Here is a 21613-nt window from a genome sequence, read left to right on the forward strand (position 1 = left end):
ATTTCAAATGAACAGCTAACTCCAGGCAGATTAAACACTGATGATTGCTTAGCAAAGTTGTGTACCAATGATCACCAAAGATGACTCATCCCTCGACAAAGGGGATCTGAAAGAGGTTCTTGTACTAACCCCATAACAAGTGAGCCAGTAAATTCATCACAGTTCTTTTGAACAGTGCATCTATGTGCATAACTAGCCATAGGCATCAATTTCTTTATAACTATTTTAGGAAAGGGTTCCTATATCAAAAACTTGTAATGACATGCAGATATGAAAACTTATAATGAAATATGTGGCTCAGTATTTTTCCATAAACAGTTCCTGAAATACCTTAAATACAAGTGTTTATATCAGGGCTGAGGAAACCTGTGGTCTCCAGGTGTTGTTGAACTATGCCCACCCACCCCAGTGAGCATAGCCAGTGGTTAAGGATGACTGAGAGATGGGAGTCCAGCAACGTCTGGAGGGCCACCGGGTCCCCAGCCCTGGCTTATACAAGTCACCTGTCACCTCCCCACCAAACTCCTTTGATAGTTAAATGAACTCTTTTAGGTTAGCACCAGGGATGGTCAAGAATTTCAATCAGTTCATATTTCAGGCCAAATCTATCAAATTCACACTTTCTGAAACAAGACACAGCCGTCCTTTGAGATTCACACTTATTTAAATTTTGTGATGCTGTTTGCCGACCAATGATTACAAAATGCATATATTAGGGGAAAGTGTGTGCATAAATGAGTGAAAACATACACAAATTATTTTATCTTTTATTGTTATCTTTTAAGTTTTTTTATTCTCACTCCCTCATGTGTATGCACATATATGTATATATGTTTGTGTGTGTATGCATAATGCATTTTATGTATTTTAATTGTATTAAATGCATTTTAATTTACTATGTTTTAGTTTTTATTGTGTATTTTATTATATATGTGTGCAATTTTATTGTAGCCGCCCTGAGTGCCCTATTGTAGGGTAGAAGGGCAGGATAGAAATATCTTAAATAAATAAAATGCATATATGATGAGAAATGGCTTGCAAAAATACGTACATTTGTCAAAACTGCCCACAAAAATGTGTTTTATTAGGAGAAACTCGCACTAAAATGCAGCTAGACAATTTTCATGAGAATTTTTTTTAAAATCACAAATTGCTGCAGAAATGTGGAGAACTGAATTTAAGGTTGGAAAAATGAGAAACTGAGAGATCTGAAACTGACAGATCTTTGCATCACTAGTTAGCACTGAGTACACCTCTCTCCTTCATTGCATGTATTTCCCCAGCGAAACAATGCTGACCATAAGGCGGCAACATCCACCACTGAGAATTTTTACTCAAGTGTGGCTGGTTTAGACAATGGCTGTCAAACATCGCACAGAACTAGAACTTTTGCCTCTTCCTCACGTGGAAGGTTACATAGGATGGCAAAGCCGGAATGTTGGAGACTGACTGGGATCTCTGGAAACATTTGTGAGTCCTTCTCTAAGTAAGAGGAAGTTTCAGCAGAGACTCTATCAACAAGTTCCTGATTTTGCAATTAAAAAACCCACAAAGCCAAGCAATGTATTTTTTAAGAGCAGGGGTATGGAACAGGTGCCCGCTAAATATTGTTGGACTATAGCTCCATTTGTCTCTGACCGTTGGCCCTGCTGTCTGGGGCTGATGGGAGGTAAAGTCTAAGAACAGCTGGACAGCCACAAGCTCCCCTATCCCTGCCTTAGATGTGTAACCTGCCCCATTCCAAAGGAAAAACCAGAACTAAAATAAAACACAAACACATTACAATCAATTAAATTAAGCTATGACAGAGCCTAGCTGGCCCAAATAAAGAAAGAATTATAACATTTCTGAAATGTAATAAGCAAAGACGCAAACAGCTGAGCAGCTCTCTTGCACAGATCTTATTGAAATACATGGGATCTGCAAAAGAGCTGATAACTTTTAAAGGAAAAAAGATGTTCTTTTTGTGTAGCCTTGAGAAAGCACCTATGAGTTGATTGACACAGGCCCATCTTTATGGCTTGTCTGCAGTATCAAGTGGTGAACTTCATGTGTAATGTAATGTTTTATTTCTAGGCCGCCTTTCGGCCAAATAGGCCCCCAAGGCAGCTTACACACAAATAAAAATACGAAATACAAATAAAAACAATACAATTTACAAAAAAAAAATCAAACTAACAAAGTCCTAACATCTGTAAAAAAAAAACAGGAGCAGCAAACCAAAAGCATTCATCTTCCTGGTAAAGGGCAGTCCCCAGAAAAATGTCACTAAGAGCAGGGGTGGGGGGCAAGACAGGTGGAAAAGCTTGCCCCTTGATGGTCCCAGCACAGTGTCATCCCTGCAGCAGCACCTCTCAGCCTGCAGCTCCTCCTGATAAGGCCCAGGCAGAGGGGTGGGGCAAGGCAGGTGGAAAAGCTTGCCCCTTGATGGTCCCAGCACAGTCTCATCCCTGCAGCTATCACCTGAAGGAGCTATCACCGATCATACCTATAATATGTACATCATGGGCCAGTTCTACCTCCCATTCTGCAAGCCTAAGCAGCCACTTCACTTTGAATTCTATCAGGCCAGCTTTTCTGCTTGCATTAGGGCTCTGGGTAAGAATTGCTGCAGGTTCTTCAATTAGGCTCAACATATCTGAAAAGAGTGCCTCCTTCCCTACAGGCCCACGCAGGTGTTAAGGTTGGTCTCTTGGTAGTTCCACCATGCTCGGAAGTTTGGGGGATTCTTAAGAACTCACCTTGTTCTTCCAATTGTAAATTTTGTGTAACAATTTTTAAATATATACATAGTGTTGTAAGCCAGGAACCTTATGGTGAAGGACAACAACACTGTTGCTGAAGAAGAAGGGCCCAACCTGGCCTGTGTCATCACAGTCATCTTCTCTCACCCAACCCCCACAACAATCGTAAGTCAAGGCAACTTCAAAATTGATATTTTCTGTATGATGCTTGCTCACCAGAGAGAGAGAGAGAGGGAAAAAGGCAGATGAAGAGGGATGCCTTAACTACTTTTTAGCAAAGTCTCCTCCTCTGGGCAGCAGGGTGTGTGTGGGGGAGGGGGGGATGCTTTTTCCTGACACTGTAAACCACCCTTCCCCAACCCGGTGCCTTTCAAATGTTTTGGACTACAACTCCCATCAGCCACTGTGAACAGAGATGAGTTGCTAAGAAACAGAGGAGACATCCTTCTTTCATGTGTTTCTCTCTACACAGAGCCACAGCATGTGCAGAAAGCCATCCCCAACCTCATCCCCTGTACCCCAGAAATCAGCCCAGGCTGCAGCAGGGTTTGGGACAGTTTACTGGAAAAATGCAAAGTATAAAATCCACTGATTCTACCAAAAAAAAAAGCAGGGAACTCATAGAACCCATCACCAATCCTTCTAGCCCCCACTGAGCAAGGCAGGCTGGTGCTAAGAGGGATCATTGCAAGGAGGGGCAGAGCCTTCCTTACCCCCCCAACTCCTCCCCCTGCTCCTATACATCCATCACCCGCAGCTGCTAACTTGGGGCCCAAGCTCTTTCCTGCACCTCTTAGTTTCTGGCAACAGGAACCTCCACATTCCATAGCCTTTGTGTGTACCTCCTCTCCCCTTGGGAGTCAGGCACAATGACAGAGTATGAGGCACACTGATGCTATGTGAGGCTCTGCAAGGTATGTGGGGAGCCTTCATCCAACCCTCTACATGCAATACCAGTCCACTTGCGGCATGGCATGGGTGACAGGTGGCAAAGTGAGGAGGTCTCACTAAGGTTAGAGGTAGTCCATGCATCCTTCCCCATCATGCCCCACAAGGTCTGCACAATCCATGCTTTGGTGGGAGGGCCTCCAGTACTCATCCAAAGCCACATTGCTAGCCCTGCAGCTTGAAAGTCTGATGCAGTCTCTCAGCCTGGTCCTTCAGTGTCTGGATCTCCTCCTGAATGAAGTCAGTCAATACTTTACGCATCTCCACCTGCAAAGATAAGGAGTGGGGGTCAGCAAGGCCATGCAATGTACTCCAGCGCTCTGACTATGAGTGGATACAGTGTGAGTGTGGGGTGTGCACAGAGGGTGTGGGGTGCGCACAGAACCTGGGACTCCCAAGGACGTCCATTTCAAACAAATGAACAAACCTGGAGCCTATTTATCAGACCGTATCTCCCTGTATGAGCCTGCCCGGGCCCTGAGATCCTCAGGAGAGGCCCTTCTCTCAATACCCACATCTTCTCAAGTACGACTAGTGGGGACACGTGAGAGGGCCTTCTCGGTGGCTGCCCCTAGGCTTTGGAATTCCCTTCCTAGGGAGATAAGAATGACCCCCTCTTTGCAGTCCTTCCGACGACAAGCAAAGACCTTCCTATTCCAACAAGCCTTTGGAATTGAAGGCTAAGGATAAGGCGTGAAGGGTGCTGCACTGCTAATGTCTATTATATCATTTTTAAACTAGTCTGAACTCTTTTAGCTATATGTGTGTATGGTTTTAATATTGGAAATAGTTTAATCTTATTTTAATGTAGACTTTGTATGTTTTTAATTATATGTATTTTTTATCTGGAAGCCGCCAAGAGTTCCAGTTTTGGGAAAATGGTGGGGTATAAATAAAGATGATGATGATGATGATGATGATGATAATAATATCCTAAAACACAGTTTTAGATCTCAGATACACCTGACCCATAAATCATGACGTCTGCTGAGCCAATTTGCAAAAGCAATTAGGCGGATGAAGCTTGAGCCCACGTAGTCTCCCCAGTTCCCATCAATGCCAGACTCAACTCATACCTTCTACTCTTGAGAAATACCTTCAGGTTCTCTTAGCAGATAGTCATACTCTCATCAGGCCTGGCACCAGTGGGTAGCCATGTCAGGCACTGGCCAAGGGCTCCTGCCTCTGGAAGGGTGGAGCTCCCACTCTGCAATCCCCACCAGCATCGGGCTGTGACCAGACGGTGGCATGGATTGCAGAGCAGGAGCTCAGCGCTCTCAGCTGACATCACCTCCGTACGCATGTGCAGCTGGCAGGCACTTAAATGCACCCGGTTGCTTCACCCTTGCTGCCATCTTGGGTGATGGCAGGCATGCGCACTAACACGTGCACAGGCTAGCACCTGAGGGCCTGCAACAGGCTGGCACTGGCGCTGTCCCTCATCATCTTTCCCCCACCTAGGAAACAGGCTGTAGGCCTGCAATTTAGTTATAAAAAGGAATAGCCCCACATCTCAGAAAACTGGCCAGCTTAGGAAGCAGGGTGGGCACACAATCTTCACTCATAACTTATTATTACTGTTCTACTAGGACCCTACTCTATAGAATATGAAGCCTAAACATAAATCCAGCCCTGAACCCACTCCTGCAGTGTGTCAACATTTATAAATGTAGTAAATATTAATAAAATTGAAGTAGAAATCTTTCCCCGTCTGCATCTGTATTGGAATCGTGGGCTTGCAGCCTTGGGCTCCTTTGGGAGGAAGGCCAGGATATACATTTAATAATAATAATAGTTCCTTAATGGCAAGCCATGCTGTTTCTTCCCCCTCTGCACTCACCGCTGATTTGTTCTCTGCCCGCAGGCGCTCTAGCAAAGGACGGGCACTGAACGGATTCCCAATTAACACTGTGATCTTCTGTAACAAGAAGAAAAGAAAACATTGGGAAACTGGTGATAGGAGAAGTATCTTCACTTTCACAAGTCCTCCGCTAGCTTGCCGCTTAGAATCCCCTGCCACTTCCTTCAGCAATGCTAGTAGCTCCTCCTCCTCCTGCCCGTCTCAGACACTCACCTGTCCAACTCGGGGCACATAAGGAGGTGCATTGGGGAGTACATCATTCATTCCTAGGGTGATTGGGGAAAAACACACACACAAAACAATTCAATCAGTTTTGATCTCACCCCGTCCCTAAGTAATGATCTCAACAATGACAAAATGGGACAGGATTCCTGTGTATTTAATAGTTGTATAGAAGGGTTTCATTTTGGCAGGAGTTGAAAACAACAGCCTCCGATACTGAATTCATAGCATTCAGTGTGGATTATGTAAGAAGGTTACACATAACATGATTTCATGTTCAACCTGATTTTCTAAAAAGCTTCCAGATGCTCTCATTGATGTTCCCACACCTTCAGAAAAGGGTTTCCAGAGATTATTATCATCATCATCATCATATTTATTGCCTGCCCTTCAGCAGAAGGTCCCAGGGTGGGATACAGCAGTTTAAAATTCAATATTAAAAACAATTAAAACAAATTACTATCAAAGGAATAGGGTGGGTCCTAAAAATATACATCTCAGGTCTCAAAGGCTAGGATAAAAAGGTGCGTCTTGACAATTCACTGAAAACTGTATAGCAAAGGTGCCAGACCCACCTCTGTGGGGAGGGAACTCCACAATTTAGGGGCTGCCACAGAAAATGCCCTCTCCTGGGCTACCATCTCCCAAACTTCTGAGCATGGCAGAACTACCAAGAAGGCACTCTCTGCTGATCTGAGCACCCAAGAGGGTCTGTCTCTTTCATTCCAGTGCTGAGAAAGGAACATTAGCACTTATCATAAGCTCTCTTTTTACTTAATTGGACAGGGGTTACCAATGTGGCACTCTTGTGTAGCCTATATGAGTAGTTTGTGGTGTGCGTGTTGTGTGGCCCACAACAGTTTCTTCAGTTTGCAAGATGTGCCCACGAGCCCAAAAACCACTGGGGAGCCTTGCAATAGGTTGATGGCAATACTACCACCATCCTGAAGCAGGTAACTTGTAACCTCCTTCCCCACAATGACTAGCTAACATCAAGTTAAAGTAGTAAGAGAGAGGTGAGGAAATAGGCTTTAAAAAGAAAAAGCCAGAGCCTGAGAACATGGACCTGTGGTAGAGCCCTGCTCACTCAGCAGAGGCAGGTCAGAGAACTGCGAGAGGCTCCTCCCACAACAAAGAACAAGATTTATACACAGTCCTGCTTCTGGAAGCAGATGCACCCCTTGGTGCAGGAGGGCATCTCAAACTAGAGATTGTTCTGGTTTCTCGAAACCCGTTTCCACATCCTGCGTTTAAATATTCTCACTATATTATTTCTGAAATGTAAAATGTTGGTTTTGAAAGTCAGATGGACAGCCTGCTTGTGTCACATTCTGCCAGCCTTCCTTGCGCATACTTTGGGTGTTGGCTTTGCTTCCAAAAACACTGCACCTTTGGTGGGAAATCTGGCCCCTGCCAAAATCAATCTGTCTACACAGTTTTTAAAGAAACAGGAATGTCCTGTCCCATAATGAATCTGAGAGCCCTAACTCACATCTTCTACCTACACCATTGCTACCTGCCTAGTGTCAGACTTTGTCCCTCTCTTGATTCAGGTCTCACCTACATGCCAGAGTGGCAGTATAATGGGGTGCAGGCGGCATTCAGCCAGGAGACGCCCAATACCTGGAAGAGATAAGAGGAAGGGGAATTAAAGAGAATGAAATTGCCCCACAGTGCTCCTCTTCTCTCTTCCCAAAAAGGTACCTACCCCATTTGAAGCGCATGAACTCCTGGGTCATGTTCACTTTGCCTGAAAGGGGAAGATGGAGGACATTTAGGGAATAGTAGGTTAGCCTCTGAAGAGGACAATATCACTGCAGAATAGCTATGGCCACTGGAACTTATGAAGCACAGCCATACTTATCAGCCCCCAGCCCCCAAAATGCTCACAGAATCACTTCCAAGCATTGCTACCTACCTTCTGGAAATACATGAACCCAATCTCCATGGTTGAGCTTCTCAAGTATGTAGTCCATGCCTTTCTGATAGACTCCATCGCCTGTAGGAAAAACAAATGGGCTAATGCCTGTTCCATTTTGCATGGAGGGCAAACACCTTTCCCAAACCATATGTTCCGAAGCCCCGCTCAAATAGCCCTCTCACCCCTGCCTAGAGAAGAAGCCAGAAGCATTAAAAATCATTTTTGCCTATAAAAGAGACACTTATATAGCCCTTTTCATTTGCAAAGTGATTTGACCACCTCCATGGATCTTCGCAGCGTCCCTGTGGATAGGTCACTATTGTCCCCATTTACAGATGTTGGGTGGAAAAAGAGAGGCTGAGAGAAACAGAGACCTTGAATAACTTAACTACTTCTCTGGCCTTGATTTGGGCGCTGCTGTCTATGGCCCTGGCCTTGTCTGGACAACCACCTCATTTGTATCCCAGCCGCCTGTGTGTATCAAGCAAACCATCTGTTTACCACGGCAAACAGGAACACATCGCCCAAGGCTGAAGAAACGGGAATGCAGCTCCTTGGTGAAACAAATGTCCGCAGCTGTCGGGGTCCTGGGACAGCAAAGAAAGCATTAAGACCACATCACGACATCCTCGGCCAAGAGTTCATCTGGGCTCTCCAAAAACCTGAGGAGCCCACACAGAATACGATGGGCAGCCCTTACAGAGACCCAGGAACTTTTAAAAAGGAGCTAATTTCTTCCTCTCAGGGAAGAACTACCCTTTTCCATACCACTTACCAACGCATCTTCTGCAAGCTCCAGACATGCCGTAATTTCAGGATCCCTGGAAGAGACAAACTGCATTCATACAGGGACCAATCGAAACCAAATCTATCACTGCTGAAGCAGAAAAGTGCTACACACACAGAAGTCAGGCTTGGGGCTCACCTTTCCAGCCCTTAACAAAGTCAAGTTAACCCTCTTTGATGAAGCTTCTACGGGAGTGGGGGAAGCACCCGTTCTTCCCCTTTTAATTGGGCTCCAGAGCCTAAGAAGGCGATTGGCCCAGTCTTTCAGAAGGGAGACAAGAGCAATACCTTCCCTTCCTATCCACCAGGTGGCAGCACTTCCCTTCCAGTACCATACCCCACAGGTGTGGATCATCCATGCAGGACTGATGGTTGCAGACGGTGAGAAGGGGGGTGCCTTGCTGACGCTTCTCAATTAGCTCATATAGCACTTCTTCGTTATGGACATTCAGTTGGTTCATATACTCTGGAAAAAAGGGGGTTAATAGCAAAACGAGAGCTCAGTCAGCAGCAAGGGACAAGCAGCGTAGAGAAAAAGTGGAGGAGCTCCTATGCTCCAATTCAGACTGGCACAAGACCGATGGAATCAGGCTTCTTGGATCCCAGTGTTCCGTTGATCCATTAATCAGATGTATTATTTGTGGGTTTTTATTATTTTTTTAAATTAAACTTGGCAGTGGCATAGCGAATTTGAGCAAAGCATTTCCTATATAGGTCCACCTAGGAAGCTGCCTTGGTATTGGCTACACTGACTGGCAGCAGCTCTGCAGCCATTGAGAGTGGGTAGGGTGGGGGAGGTCTTTCCCAACCATACCTGGAAATGTCAGGGATTGAACCTGGAGCATTCTGCATATAACGCATGAACTCTCCCACTGAGCTACAGACATTATCTTGTTGTAACCCTTGAAACAGCCCTGTAAGGTAGGTCAATATTATTATGCATTGTTTTAAATTTTAAAATTGTGTTTTAAATTGTTTTTAAAATATGTGTTTTAAATTGTATATTTGTTTTAATGTTTTTGATTGCTGTAAACCGCCCAGCGCAGAGTGGTAAGCGGCGGTAACACAGCCGAAGCTCTGCTCACGGCCAGAATTCAACTCCAACGGAAAGAGGAAGTCGAATCTCCGGTAAAAGGGGTCGAGGTCCACTCAGTCTTCCATCCATCCATGGTCGGTAAAATGAGTACCCGGCATATGCTGGGGGATAAAGAAAGGCCAGGGAAGGAACTGGCAATCCCACCCCATATATACGGTCTGCCTAGTAAACATCGCAAGATGTCACCCTAAGAGTCGGAAACGACTGGCACTACAAGTGCGGGGACACCTTTACCTTTACCTTTAAACCGCCCAGAGAGCTTCGGCTATGGGGCAGTATACAAGTGCAATAAATAAATAAATAAATAAATAGTGAGTGGCTTTCCTAAAGCTACCTAGGTCTTGAGATGAACTACAGCAGTTCTTAGTGGCAGGGGCATGGAGGGGAAAACAGGGAAAAAATAAGAGGGCCTAGCTTTATTAGAGCCTGACTCCTAGATTTTGGTGGCCCTCAGCAAGACTCTTTAGTGGGCTATGAACCAATGGGGCACATTTACAGATCCCTCATGGGCCTAGCATTCACCTGCTCCTCCTATTCCAGGGATGGGGAAGCCAAGGTCCAGGGGCTGATTGCGGCCCTCCAGCTCTCTCTACCTGGCCCTGGAGGCTCTCCTCAGGGTACTCCCCCTCCCAGGCCACACCTCTCATTGGCCTCGCTCCTTGCCTTGAGTGCTTTTGCCTTGAACGGTGATAATGCCTCTGATTGCCTGGATGCAGAGAGGTGTATGTAGAAACCTCTGACTTTTGCATGGGTCAAATGTACCCCACTGTACAAAGGTTAAGAGCCATATCCTTCGCCCCACCCACTTTTGATTCTGGCCCTGCCCACCACTGGCATGCGGCCCCCAGAAGGCTGCCCATGAGGACAAAGTGGTCCTTGGGCTGAAACAGGTTTTTCCACACTGTCCTATTCCCCTCCATCACTAATCTAATTCTGATCCTAAGACATTGGTAAACTGAGAGATCTTTCTCGATTTCTCTGCCCAGCACCGGTGAGTCAGGAGAGGGCTCTTCACCTGTCCTCCTGAGCTCCAGGCACGGCACTCTTGCATTGTTCCAGCCTTCCAGGGAGCTTAAATGGTTATGTAGTCAGCTCAGGTTCATTCCCCCCTCCCCCTCCCCGAACCTCTGGGGCACTAGCATCTGTCTAAGCTGCGGCTGCAGCAGACAGGGTAAGGTTACAAGTACTCACTGGTCCAGAAGCAACTGTAGGTGCCCACCAACCCCATGACCAGCCGACTGGCCAAGCTCCAGGGCAGATGTGGGGCCCGAGGAAAGGGCCATTTAACCTCAAGGGGCATCTTCCCATCCCTGGCAATCCTCGAGGTAGGAGTGTCAGCCGCGCCTGACAAAGAGGAGACAGCAGAATGCTTTCCAACCTATTGCATTTCCTCTGACTCTTGACATGAAGGGCTCTCCTGTGCCAGACCACTCCCCTGCCAAGAAATCTCTGTTGCAACTTGCAGGTGGCACCACATCTTGCAGCCTCACCTCTGCCTGAGGGCTGCCACAACATTTAAAAAAAAAATTCTGCCAGGTATTGACAGTCACATACAGCATAAGGCTTGAACACACACACTTGGGTACCACACGCTTAAGGTACCAAGGGACACCATTCCTCTCAGTTTGGTTAAGCTAAACAACAGGATTAAGCAGAACTGTACAATGGAAAGACAGAGGTTGTAACAAGTGTGCAGAGCTTGGAAACGTTACCTTTTTTGAACTACAACTCCCATCAGCCCAATCCAGTGGCCATGCTGGCTGGGGCTGATGGGAGTTGTAGTTCAAAAAAAGTAACTTTTCCAAGTTCTGCAAGTTTGTAATCAAACACATTTTGGGGCAATTCTCTACCCAATGAAGAAACCACTGTTGTAATTCCACCCTCAGCAAAAACTATTATGAAGCGCTCCAGTTGCATTGATTTATCCCAGCTCCAGAAAAACTAGCTTGTGGGGAGTGAAAGGGTGCCATTAATTAGGAGAGTAGGGATTTTGCTAAATGCTTTAAATACAAATGGAATGGAAATGGACTGCCTTCAAGTCGATTCCAACTTATGGCGACCCTATGAATAGGGTTTTCATGGTAAGCGGTATTCAGAGGGGGTTTACCATTGCCATGAATAAAAGCCAGGAAAGGAAATAGATGTAATATTCTGGGAAATAGTGGGAAATATTTTGTGGGAATGCACACTACTTCTCAGAGTCATTCCACCCCTTCTTCTATAGTGGAGAGGGGAACCTTTTTTTACTCTGTGGGCCAGATCATTATCAGGATTGGCTTTGGGAGGCTGCCCACCTGTCAGCTGGCATCATGATGTCAGGAGATCTGGAACTTTGAAGTCCCAAAGATGGGCCTGCAAAGCACCTTGCAGGCAGCAAGGCACCCCCCACCCCCACATCAGAAAGCAGGCTTGGCTCTCCTGCCCACCAGCTGATAGCAAAGCTGAAGCCTGCTTTCTGATGGCTATAGGGCCTTGTCTTACTCCAAGAAGGGGATGTTATTTCCATTTAAAACAAAGTTTTTTTCCTTCGTTTTAACAGGAATTTCAATGGAAACTGCTTCTCCTTCCTGGAAAAAGAAGTACTCCCACCAACCATCAGCTGGTGAGCAGTCACCTTCCTCCAGGAAGGGCAGTTGAAACCCCTGCTAAAATGGAGGAGAAACATATTTGTTTTAGCAGGGGTTTCAGTGCAAACCCCTTCCTGATCAGGACTTCAGTTGTGATTTGTGCAGGGTTCAGCTGTGCAAGCAGCCAGTCCAATCCAATCCAGCCACATCTCCATCTGCCCCACACCTGATGTCACATATATCAGGTAGGCAGCATGTGAGCACAGTTTGGGAAAACAGCTGCACAGGCCAAATAAGGAGGGCTGGCTGGCCAAATTTGGCTTGCAGGCTGGAGGTTCCCCATCCCTGTTCTATAGACTGGTCCTCGGATTAAAGGGCCAATCTGAGAAACAAACCAGCACAAACCCAACAAGAAGCGACTTTCAAATGTTTTAGGTGGATCTTTATTGAATTTTGTGTTTGATTTTCATTTGTCATGTTTTATTTTGATGTAATGCTCTATTTGATATTTTAAGACAGGTTGGAAACTGCTTAAGAGATGTTGTTTTGTTGTTATGTGCCTCCAAGTCGACTACGACTTATGGCGACCCTATGTATCAGCGACCTCCAAGAGCATCTGTCATGAACCACCCTGTTCAGATCTTGGAAGTTCAGGTCTGTGGCTTCCTTTATGGAATCAATCCATCTCTTGTTTCACCTTCCTCTTTTTCTACTCCCTTCTGTTTTTCAAAGCATTATTATCTTTTCTAATGAATCATGTCTTCTCATGATGTGTCCAAAAGTATGATAACCTCAGTTTCATCATTTTAGCTTCTAGTGATAGTTCTGGTTTAATTTGTTCTAACACCCAATTATTTGTCTTTTTTGCAGTCCATGGTATCCGCAAAGCTCTTCTCCAACACCAGATTTCAAATGAGTTGAATAAGAGATGTTGTTTAGAAATGAAAAAAAATAGGTGGAATAAAAATGAAACAAATAAGTGGCAAATGCAGTCCTTCAATTTCAGCCTCTTCTTACATAATCTCAGCTCACCTCTCCCACCACAAGGAGACATCATTGCTTTAATCCCAGTTACCAACACATACAGCACTCAATATACCATCACAAATACTGGAACTAGGACGGGGTGATCAGACTTCTGCCCAGGCTACAGTGATCAATCAAAATGTTGACAATTGTTAAAATACTGATGAACTATGTAAGGTTTTCTTTTCCAAGCAGAGCAATTAAACATGTTTTCAAGATGGTACAAGGAAAGCTAGCTTATTCAGAAGCTTAATCAGAGCAACAGCCAAGAAGAGTGGCATCACTGCACCTTTCCATTGGCCCCATCCCTACCACAGGAAAGCACATCTGAAATACTCAGCACTGGATAAGCAGCAGTTGACAAATGGTCTGCATAGCAGAATTCGAGCAGAGACAATTTTTCTGAGCAGTGGATTTGGAATTTTAGCAGCAGTGCCCTTTACGGTCCACAATCTCCCCTGCAAACCAAACTGGGGGTTGGGAAGAGATCTGAGAACATGCCATGACCACAATACTTAGTTCCAGTACTGACAATCACATGCTCACAACTTCCCTTTTTCTGTAGTCCTGGTCCTCATGCCTCCTGCTGCCCTGTTTTACCAGTTTTATGATCAACCAAGCCCATGTTTCTAGGTCAACACACCTCCCTGTTCCTTAAAGGTATGCTGCTCTCCTAGAGCCCAGCACCTTCACACTCCTCCTAGTCTTATTTGGGAAGATCACCAGCAAAGCCTCCTGATGAAGCAAGAAAGACTCTTGCTGTACCCCACCAAAATGTGGGGATGAGCCACTGAACCGGGGGAGGAGGAATCTTCCTATATGCACATGCAGAAGTGTTTAAAAAAAGATCGGATCTCTCATTTGTAACTGGCAACCTACGCTCTATTTTCTCTACCAGCCTCTGCTTCCTTCCCTCTCTACAACCAAGGGCCCAAAAACACTGTATCCCCAGGCCCATTGCTCCCCCTTCGGGACTTTGCATTGCCAACGAAAGCATCACAACTCTGTGATCTCTCCCAATATGCCTCAAAGCTGCAATTTCCCTCTCTTCGAACCAGCCTCTACTGATTATTACTACCTCGTTTCTGGAAGGCCTCCTGTGTGTTGCAACAGTTGCCTCTCAGGAACTCAACAGGTGCAGCTTCCCCCATCTCTCTGCTGGAGGAAGTGGTACCCGTTGAGCTCCCGCCTGCTATGCACAGCAATCCTGCACTCACAAGAAAAAAATAAGGTGGCATCTCTGTCCACTACGCCTCCCCCAAATTGTTATACGCTCTCCTTATCAGACCCCTGTACTTTCGACCCGATTTCCCACGCCCTTGCGTCTTCTATTACATACCAATCACCTCTTTCTCCTCCTTTCTGCCTTCAAACTCTTGTTGCTATCAGCTCTACCCACGTAAAGAGATTTTTTTATAAAGAGATGTAATAAGAAACAAAACGAGAGAGCCGTAAAGCGTTCTCGGAGGATCACTTTTGTAAACTGTTGTAAAAGGCTTCTCAAGTGACGCACGCTTTCAGGCAAGCTCACAGAAATAGAAAATAGTATAGAGTGACACATAAACTAAGAATCCGGTAGAAATTGAAAGCGGCCATTGGACAACAATGTCGCTCTATCCCTTGGCACCTCTGTGGTGAAAATCCTAACCACTAAGCGTTGAATTTAGGGTAGAAAACCACAATTCAGTTTTAGTGAAAACAAGCACGAATAATTACTGCAATAGGATGCAACCCGAAGGGTTTTTTCCGCCCTTTTGTTGTTTATTGTAATTCCAGCATTTTGAATGCAAGGGGTATGTTAGAAAAAAGACATGCTATTGTCGTTAAATTAGGAACTTTCTGTAGAACAGAGCTTGTTGGATGCAGTTAAAAATATGTTGAATTTTGGCTGTCTTTCATATAAGCATGTTTATTCGTTATTTATGTGTTTGTATCAGCATGTATCAGATGTATAAGAAAGGGAGCAAACACAGTATGCCAAGTTAGTATAATATGCTTATGTTTGGCACTCTACAGTGCAATCCTAATCACGTCTACTCAAAGGGAATTGCTTTATAGGAACATAGAAAGCTGTCATATTGAGTCAAACTATCGGTCCTTGTAGCTCAGTACTGTATACTGTTGACTGACAGCAGCTCTCCAGAGTTTCAGGCAGAAGTCCTTCCTAGTCCTTTCTAGACCTACCTGGAGTACTACTAGATATTGAATCTGGGACCCATTCAAAGCAGATGCTCTATCCCTGACCTATGGTCCTTTGAAATGTATTGGATTCACTATTAAAGTCTCACTGTGTCAAACAGGGCTTATTCCCAGGAGCGTGAATAGGATTTTGACCTTAATTTATAATTAAATCTCACCCTGCCATGTGCAAATCTTTTTTCCATGAGAATATGTTGAAATTGATTGGCCTAACTAGTTGCAGTTTGTGAGTATCCCAAAGAAACCACTCGTAAAACAAAAATTGCCTCTCTTACTGGGTTATTTAAAAACAACAAGTAGTCAGCGTAAAACGTTTGGAAAGAAACCACATTTCCCAGCAGTCTCTTCAGCACTGACGTATGGCCAGTGGGGTTGGAAACCATTCCCAGTTGCTAGAGGCTCCTGGGTTATGACTGTGTGACCCGTTTCCATTTGCTAGTTCCCCCAAGTCGTAAACAGTATCTGGCCCTTGGGTCGCTCCTGGGATTAACATATCTTTGTGAAATCGTGGAGAATGGGTCGAATGCTATCCCTATCTTCAAAAAGGGCAAAAAGGGGGAACCTGGGAACTACAGACCAGTCAGCCTGACATTGATCCCTCAGAAAATTCTGGAGCAGATTTATAAAGCGGTCAATCTGTAAGCACCTTGAAAACAATGCAGTGATTACTAGAAGCCAACATGGATTTATCAAAAACAAAACCTGCCAGACTAATCTTATCTCATTTTTTGATCGGGTAACCTCCCTGGTAGACTGTGAGAAGGCTGTAGACATAATATATCTTGACTTCAGCAAGATACAGCAGGATTCAGCAATACATTCTCATTAGCAAGCTAGCTAAATATTAGCTGGATGGAACAACTATCAGATGGATCCACAGTTGGCTACAGAATTGTAAAAGAGTGCTTATCAATGGTTTCTTCTCAAACTGGGGGGAGGCACATCAGAGATGTATGGTAATTAGGACAATCACATCAAAACCTTTTCATCATCAAAATATTTTCAGGGCATATTTTCATACACATCAAAAACCAAACTGCAGTTGGTGAATTTATTGCACTTAGAATATTATTATTTTAACATCATCATCCTCAAATAGGAGATGCCAAGAACATAAGAAGAGCTTTTATTGCAGGGATGGAAAACCTGTGGCCCTTCAGATGTTGTTGAACTACAACTCCCGTCATCCCTGACCATTGGCCATGCTGGCTGTGGCTGATAGGAGTCAGAATCCAACAATATCTGGAGGACCACAGGCTACCTATTCTTCCTTTGCTGGATGAGACCAATGGTCCATGGGAATCTATCATTCTGTTTTGGATGGCCAGTTACATCCCTCAGGAAAGGTCATGAGCAGAGTGGGAAAGCAACCCTCCTTTTTTTTTCTGTGTCCCTCCCTATATATTACCTTTGAACATGCTGGTTATATTCGGCTGTCATACCTAAGAGTCTTTGCAAAGCAATCTATATAGCCTTTAAAAAATATTAAAATAAGAACTTATTTCTACTTAAAATGATTTTTTTAAACCAAAATTATTGCATCTTTTTTGCTTCTTTGTTTTTGGTCTTTTAGCAATTTGGCCAGCATTCTTACAAATTTCCCTGTAAAATCATGAGGTCTAGAGACAGACAGACAGACAGACAGACAGACAGATAGATAGATAGATAGATAGATAGATAGATAGATAGATAGATTTGTAAGTACCTGACTGCATAGGCTGCAGAGAAATTAATCAGAACTGTCATCATCTCTGCATGTGGCACAAGTATTTTTACACTTCTGTATAATTCCTATACTGTATAATTTCTACATTATATAGCACTAGCTGAAATAGTTATCCCCTTTTGTAGAGAATCCATGGAGAAAAATATCTGAAGATGATATGCAAAAGGAAAAATATATGTTGCAAGCAAATTAGTACTGATGTGTTAAAAATGACCAAGGACATTCCAAAATATTGTGATCCTCATTCGGATTCTTTCCCATAGTATCAGCTCAGCGATCACTCGTTATCCAAAGAAAACCTAGATTAGCAAATGCTCAGTTTTCTCATCACTTATATACTTCCCTTGTCAATTGTTGATAGAAGTGGCTTCCATACTTTGATTAAAGGAATTATTCTCAGTGCTGCAATAACTTCTACAGAAACCCTTCAGAACAATCTTGCAAGACAGTGCAGCTTGGTTCTTGAAAGAATTAAAAAGAGATTGGCCTCAGTTTCTTACATTAGTACAACTGCAGATGTGTGGAAGCATCAGGGGCAAAGTTACAGTATATGGGTGTCACATACCACTGGATCAATTCAGCTAACTTGACAAGAAAATTGCTGCCTTAAGTGTCCCAACACTTTCCTGGGCCATGTTTGTACCGCAAGCTTGCGTCTGTGCTGACTAAGATCTATACACAAAAATAACACACATGTCACAGATAACCAAAGCAATTTTGGGAAAACCTTTCAGCTGTTCTCAGGACCCAAAGCACAGCGGGAGGATAGCTTGCACCAGCAAGAGGGGGAGGATGCTGGGAAGCAAACAAATTCCCCAAACCTGTGTCAACGCGCATATTTATGAAGCCTTGTCAAGTGATACGGCTGATTCTTCCAGCATCTTCTACTTGCCACCCTAAGTAACTTGGCTTTCCTGTATACTTAGTTTTTCGCAGCGACTGCTGTTTCCAAAGCTCTGGCCACAAACCCTCCGTACAGACATCTTTTTCAAAGCACGGCAAGCAAATGCTGTGCTTTAAGGAACGTTTCTCAAGACAGCTTAGAAAATGCAGAGCTTGTGAATTATGCCCTTGGAAAGTCAATCTCCAAACCAACCTCAGTTTGGAATTCTGAGTGTGACTGTTTCTGCTGCATATATGACATGTGTGGCACAGTGAATCTCATAATGGCATGCCTTCAGCTTCTAAAATTTACCAGTCTGGACGTAGAGTTCCTAGGGGAGTGGCTGGAGGTGATATCTCCAATTGCTACAGCGCTTGATGGGCTTTAGGCAAATAAGACCATAGAGTCTTTCTATGGTGCTGTTCTGCCCATGGTGCTTGTGTTAAATTGCTAACTTGAGTCAGTATCTCCAAAATACACTTCTTGCCTGGCGGATGCACTGGAAGGGGAACTTTGAAAACAGTTTGGGCATATCTTGACTTTTGATGCAGCCGTGAGCAGTAAAAACACAAAGCCGCTAGTTGTTGCTTCTGTGTCACATTTCTTTAAGTTGCTGCAGATTCAGCTTTATTGCTTTATTGCTTTATTGCAAAACCTGCTTCGTTGTGACACCCTGTTGAAGTTCAACAATCAAGCAGTGGCATCAAAAACTGCTGCCAATTTTTATGGCTTTGATGATCAGGAGTTGACGGCTGCTGGGTATGAGTTAAGAAATATTGGGGTGTGGTTCCTGGACGATCCATTACATGAACAGAGACAACTGAAGAGATATCCAGCGGTTGCCAAGCTTTTTATCAAATTTAACACAACTCTGCCAAATTTTGCTCCTATAGAGAAACTATTCTGCAGTAATGGACAAATTTTGGGACCCAAAACAACCTCTCTTCAGGATGATGTATTTGAGATTATGATGGTGTTGCAGAAAAATCCCCAGTTTCTTGAATTATATGTCTCTAGAGCAGTGGTAGATAACATGGTGCCCTCCAGATGATGTTGGAATACAGCTCCCATCATCATCCCTGATCATTGGCTGTGCTGGCTGGGACTGATGGTTTCCAACAATGTCTGGGGTGCCACTATCTCCTCACCACTATAGCACTGTCTTTCCAAATGTTCTGCCTTGAGAAGAACCCTTTCCACATTGCTCCGTCCGCTGAGGAGCCCATGAACCTCAGTCACATGATTCTTACACATTACAGAGCATTTGGGGCATGTTCTAGGGCGCATATCCAGGGATGGTTCAAGAGGGTTTCCCCCCCTTCATTAAGCAGAGTAGGGCAACAGCATCCTCACACAAAATGTATGTGCACTCCAGAAACTCCTGCACTCTTGCTGAGTTTACCCCAGACAGCTGCCCAGTGTGCCTGTATGGTTGAGCCAGTCCTGTGTTCATGTTGGTCATACCTGTTGGCCTTCCTATACTTGTTTTTAAAATCTGTTGATTTGATCTGTATTTTTAAATAAATATTTTACATTATATTTTATGTAAACTGCTTAGAGATTTTTCTTTCTTTTTATTAATCAGTCTATAAATTTTGTTAAATAAAATAATTTGTTGCATTGTCATGAACAGTCAATGCATCCTAAAGCACACTCTATAGTCCCTTATGGCTGTAAATTTCAGGGGAAGATCAGGAGTGGAGAGCAAGTTGCCTTTCAGGGCACTTTGTTCACTGTTGCTGTTCTTCTCACCTCTGGTAAGTGTCTGAGATACTCAGAAACTTGAGAACTGCCACTCAAAAGCATGGCTTCTCAAATGCAGCTAAACCATGAGACTACCAGGGGCTTTAGATATGGTGACACCAAGTTTGCTCTATTGATATTTTGGCATATTACTGTGTTGTGGGGTCTCCTCTGTGGCTGCAACTGAGAAACACTGCTGTAGAGAACTGATGTAGCATCTTGGCTAAGAAGGTAAGATAGGAAGTCCCCCAGCTCAAATCTCACCTCAACCATGACCCAATTAGATTGCTTTAGGCAAGTTGTTCCTTTGGATGAGTGGTAGCTCAGTGGTAGAGCACCTGCTTTGCATGCAGAACATCCCATGTTCAATCCTTGGCATCTCCAATTAAGATAGGGTCTTCTTTTCCTATTTTCATTGTCTGACATGCTTATCAGCAATAAGGAGACAATAATGGTGGCCTACCTCACAGAAGTGTTAGGATTATTGACATAATATATATGAAGAGCTTTAAACATTTGGGTAAAGCGCTATATAAATGCTAAGTATTATTGTTGGGTATCTATATAATGTAACAGGCATGACATAAAAAACATCCACATTTTCATTGTTCTCTTTGTATTTATTTTTGTCAAAATGTATTTATAAAACATATTTCTTATTTAAATTGCACAAATGTAAGGAATCAAATATTGGGAATGTTTAATATTTGATTCACTTCAGTGAACCAGAGTTTGGAAAACCTGCAACAGCAAGGATTCCTGGGAAACAGCCTCTCTGTGACCCCTGAGAACATATCATGAAAGTCTGAGGGTATAGACTTCCTGTCTCCTATGGAAATTTGGGGAATGTTGCCCAGTAAGAATCAGGTGCTCCTTTCAAACAAAGAAATGGTTTTACATAAGGATTATGATAATCTTAACCTTTAGGAATCATCTGGAATCTACAGCAGGGAGATCACACCTATTATCTGGGAACTTATCAGGAAATGGGTTGGTTCACATCTTCCTGGTCACATTTACATTGGGGTCAGTTTAGTTAGAAAAAGGTATAAAACATGAGGGGTTGGGAGGGGTCAGCAGTTCCTCTTTCTGGAAGGCTCAACAACTGCTTTTCTTACCAACGCACCCTAGCATCTTTGGGAAAATTTCAGAGCTAAGGATTTGAGTGAGATCTTTCAAATCTAGTGTACACAAGGGCAGAGCTTTTGGCTCATTGGGCTAGATACGAAAGTCTCTCTTAGCCTAAGTCTTGCAGCATTTCTCCAGGAAAGGAATACGTAACTTCTGGGCCTTTCCTTTTTCTTTCTGTGTAGGTGAGCTTAATGTGAAAGTGTTCATAAGGCTAGTCTCTTTGCTTTAGTCTATCCAGTGTTGCTGAATGAATGAATAATCGTTAGAAAGCTGCTCATTAACAATAATTGTAAACTGCAATATTTTCCCTTGTTCCTTCTCTTAATAAAACCACTCTTTATTTTACTTTCTGTGTATGTGTCATTGGGTTAAGGGTAAAATTATACATGCTCTGGGGGTGACGTGCGGGTAACTCCAGCAAAAGATCCTGCTTCACTCTCATTAGAGGAACTTGCATTTCTAGTGAGCTATGCTCATGAGGAAGTTCAAGGTGCATTCGTAATAATATACAATAAAATCAAATTTAAAAACAGTGCTAGCAATAAAACTGACTATTAAAATTAATTATAACTGAACAAGCAACAGCTGGGATGACATTTTGAGAGGATGGCGTCATGCGGATACTGTACAAATCTTGCATGCACAAGTAGCACCGTGTCCACAATCAACTCATGTGGGAGTGCCCACAAGGCGCTTCTTCAAGTACACAGTGGCACATGCCACTTAGGCCTTGGGTAAAAGTAACAACTAGCAGACCTAG

General features: G+C 43.9%; 1 protein-coding gene across 2 annotated transcripts; it reads right to left on the reverse strand.

Moving 5' to 3' along the window:
• Positions 1–787: 787 nt before the first annotated feature.
• Positions 788–14652, reverse strand: TAFAZZIN (tafazzin, phospholipid-lysophospholipid transacylase). 2 transcript variants are annotated; one of them, XM_061614199.1, is made up of 11 exons: positions 14511–14652; positions 10770–10922; positions 8820–8948; positions 8472–8517; positions 8198–8283; positions 7694–7774; positions 7484–7525; positions 7336–7398; positions 5767–5819; positions 5533–5610; positions 790–3959 (listed from the first exon to the last, which is right to left on the reverse strand). In XM_061614199.1, the coding sequence occupies exons 2-11, from the start codon at positions 10876–10878 to the stop codon at positions 3858–3860; spliced, it is 789 nt and encodes a 262-aa protein (XP_061470183.1). In that variant the 5' UTR covers positions 10879–10922; positions 14511–14652; the 3' UTR covers positions 790–3857. The 2 variants fall into 2 exon arrangements, with proteins under 2 accessions (XP_061470185.1, XP_061470183.1); XM_061614201.1 differs by lacking the exon at positions 10770–10922 and having other exon boundaries at positions 788–3959.
• Between the last annotated feature and the right edge of the window lie 6961 nt (positions 14653–21613).

This window comes from Rhineura floridana, chromosome 3 (genome assembly GCF_030035675.1).
Source record: "Rhineura floridana isolate rRhiFlo1 chromosome 3, rRhiFlo1.hap2, whole genome shotgun sequence".
In the NCBI taxonomy this organism is placed as follows: domain Eukaryota; kingdom Metazoa; phylum Chordata; class Lepidosauria; order Squamata; family Rhineuridae; genus Rhineura; species Rhineura floridana.

Excerpts from the sequence above, each read along its gene's own strand:
- TAFAZZIN (XM_061614199.1), bottom strand. The coding sequence starts at position 10,878 with ATGCCCCTTGAGGTTAAATGGCCCTTTCCTCGGGCCCCACATCTGCCC. Across the intron at positions 7,775-8,197 it reads ATGTGTTCCTGTTTGCCGTG|GCGATGGAGTCTATCAGAAA; the intron begins GTAAACAGATGG and ends TTTTTCCTACAG. Across the intron at positions 5,611-5,766 it reads ATGTGCCCCGAGTTGGACAG|AAGATCACAGTGTTAATTGG; the intron begins GTGAGTGTCTGA and ends TTCTTGTTACAG.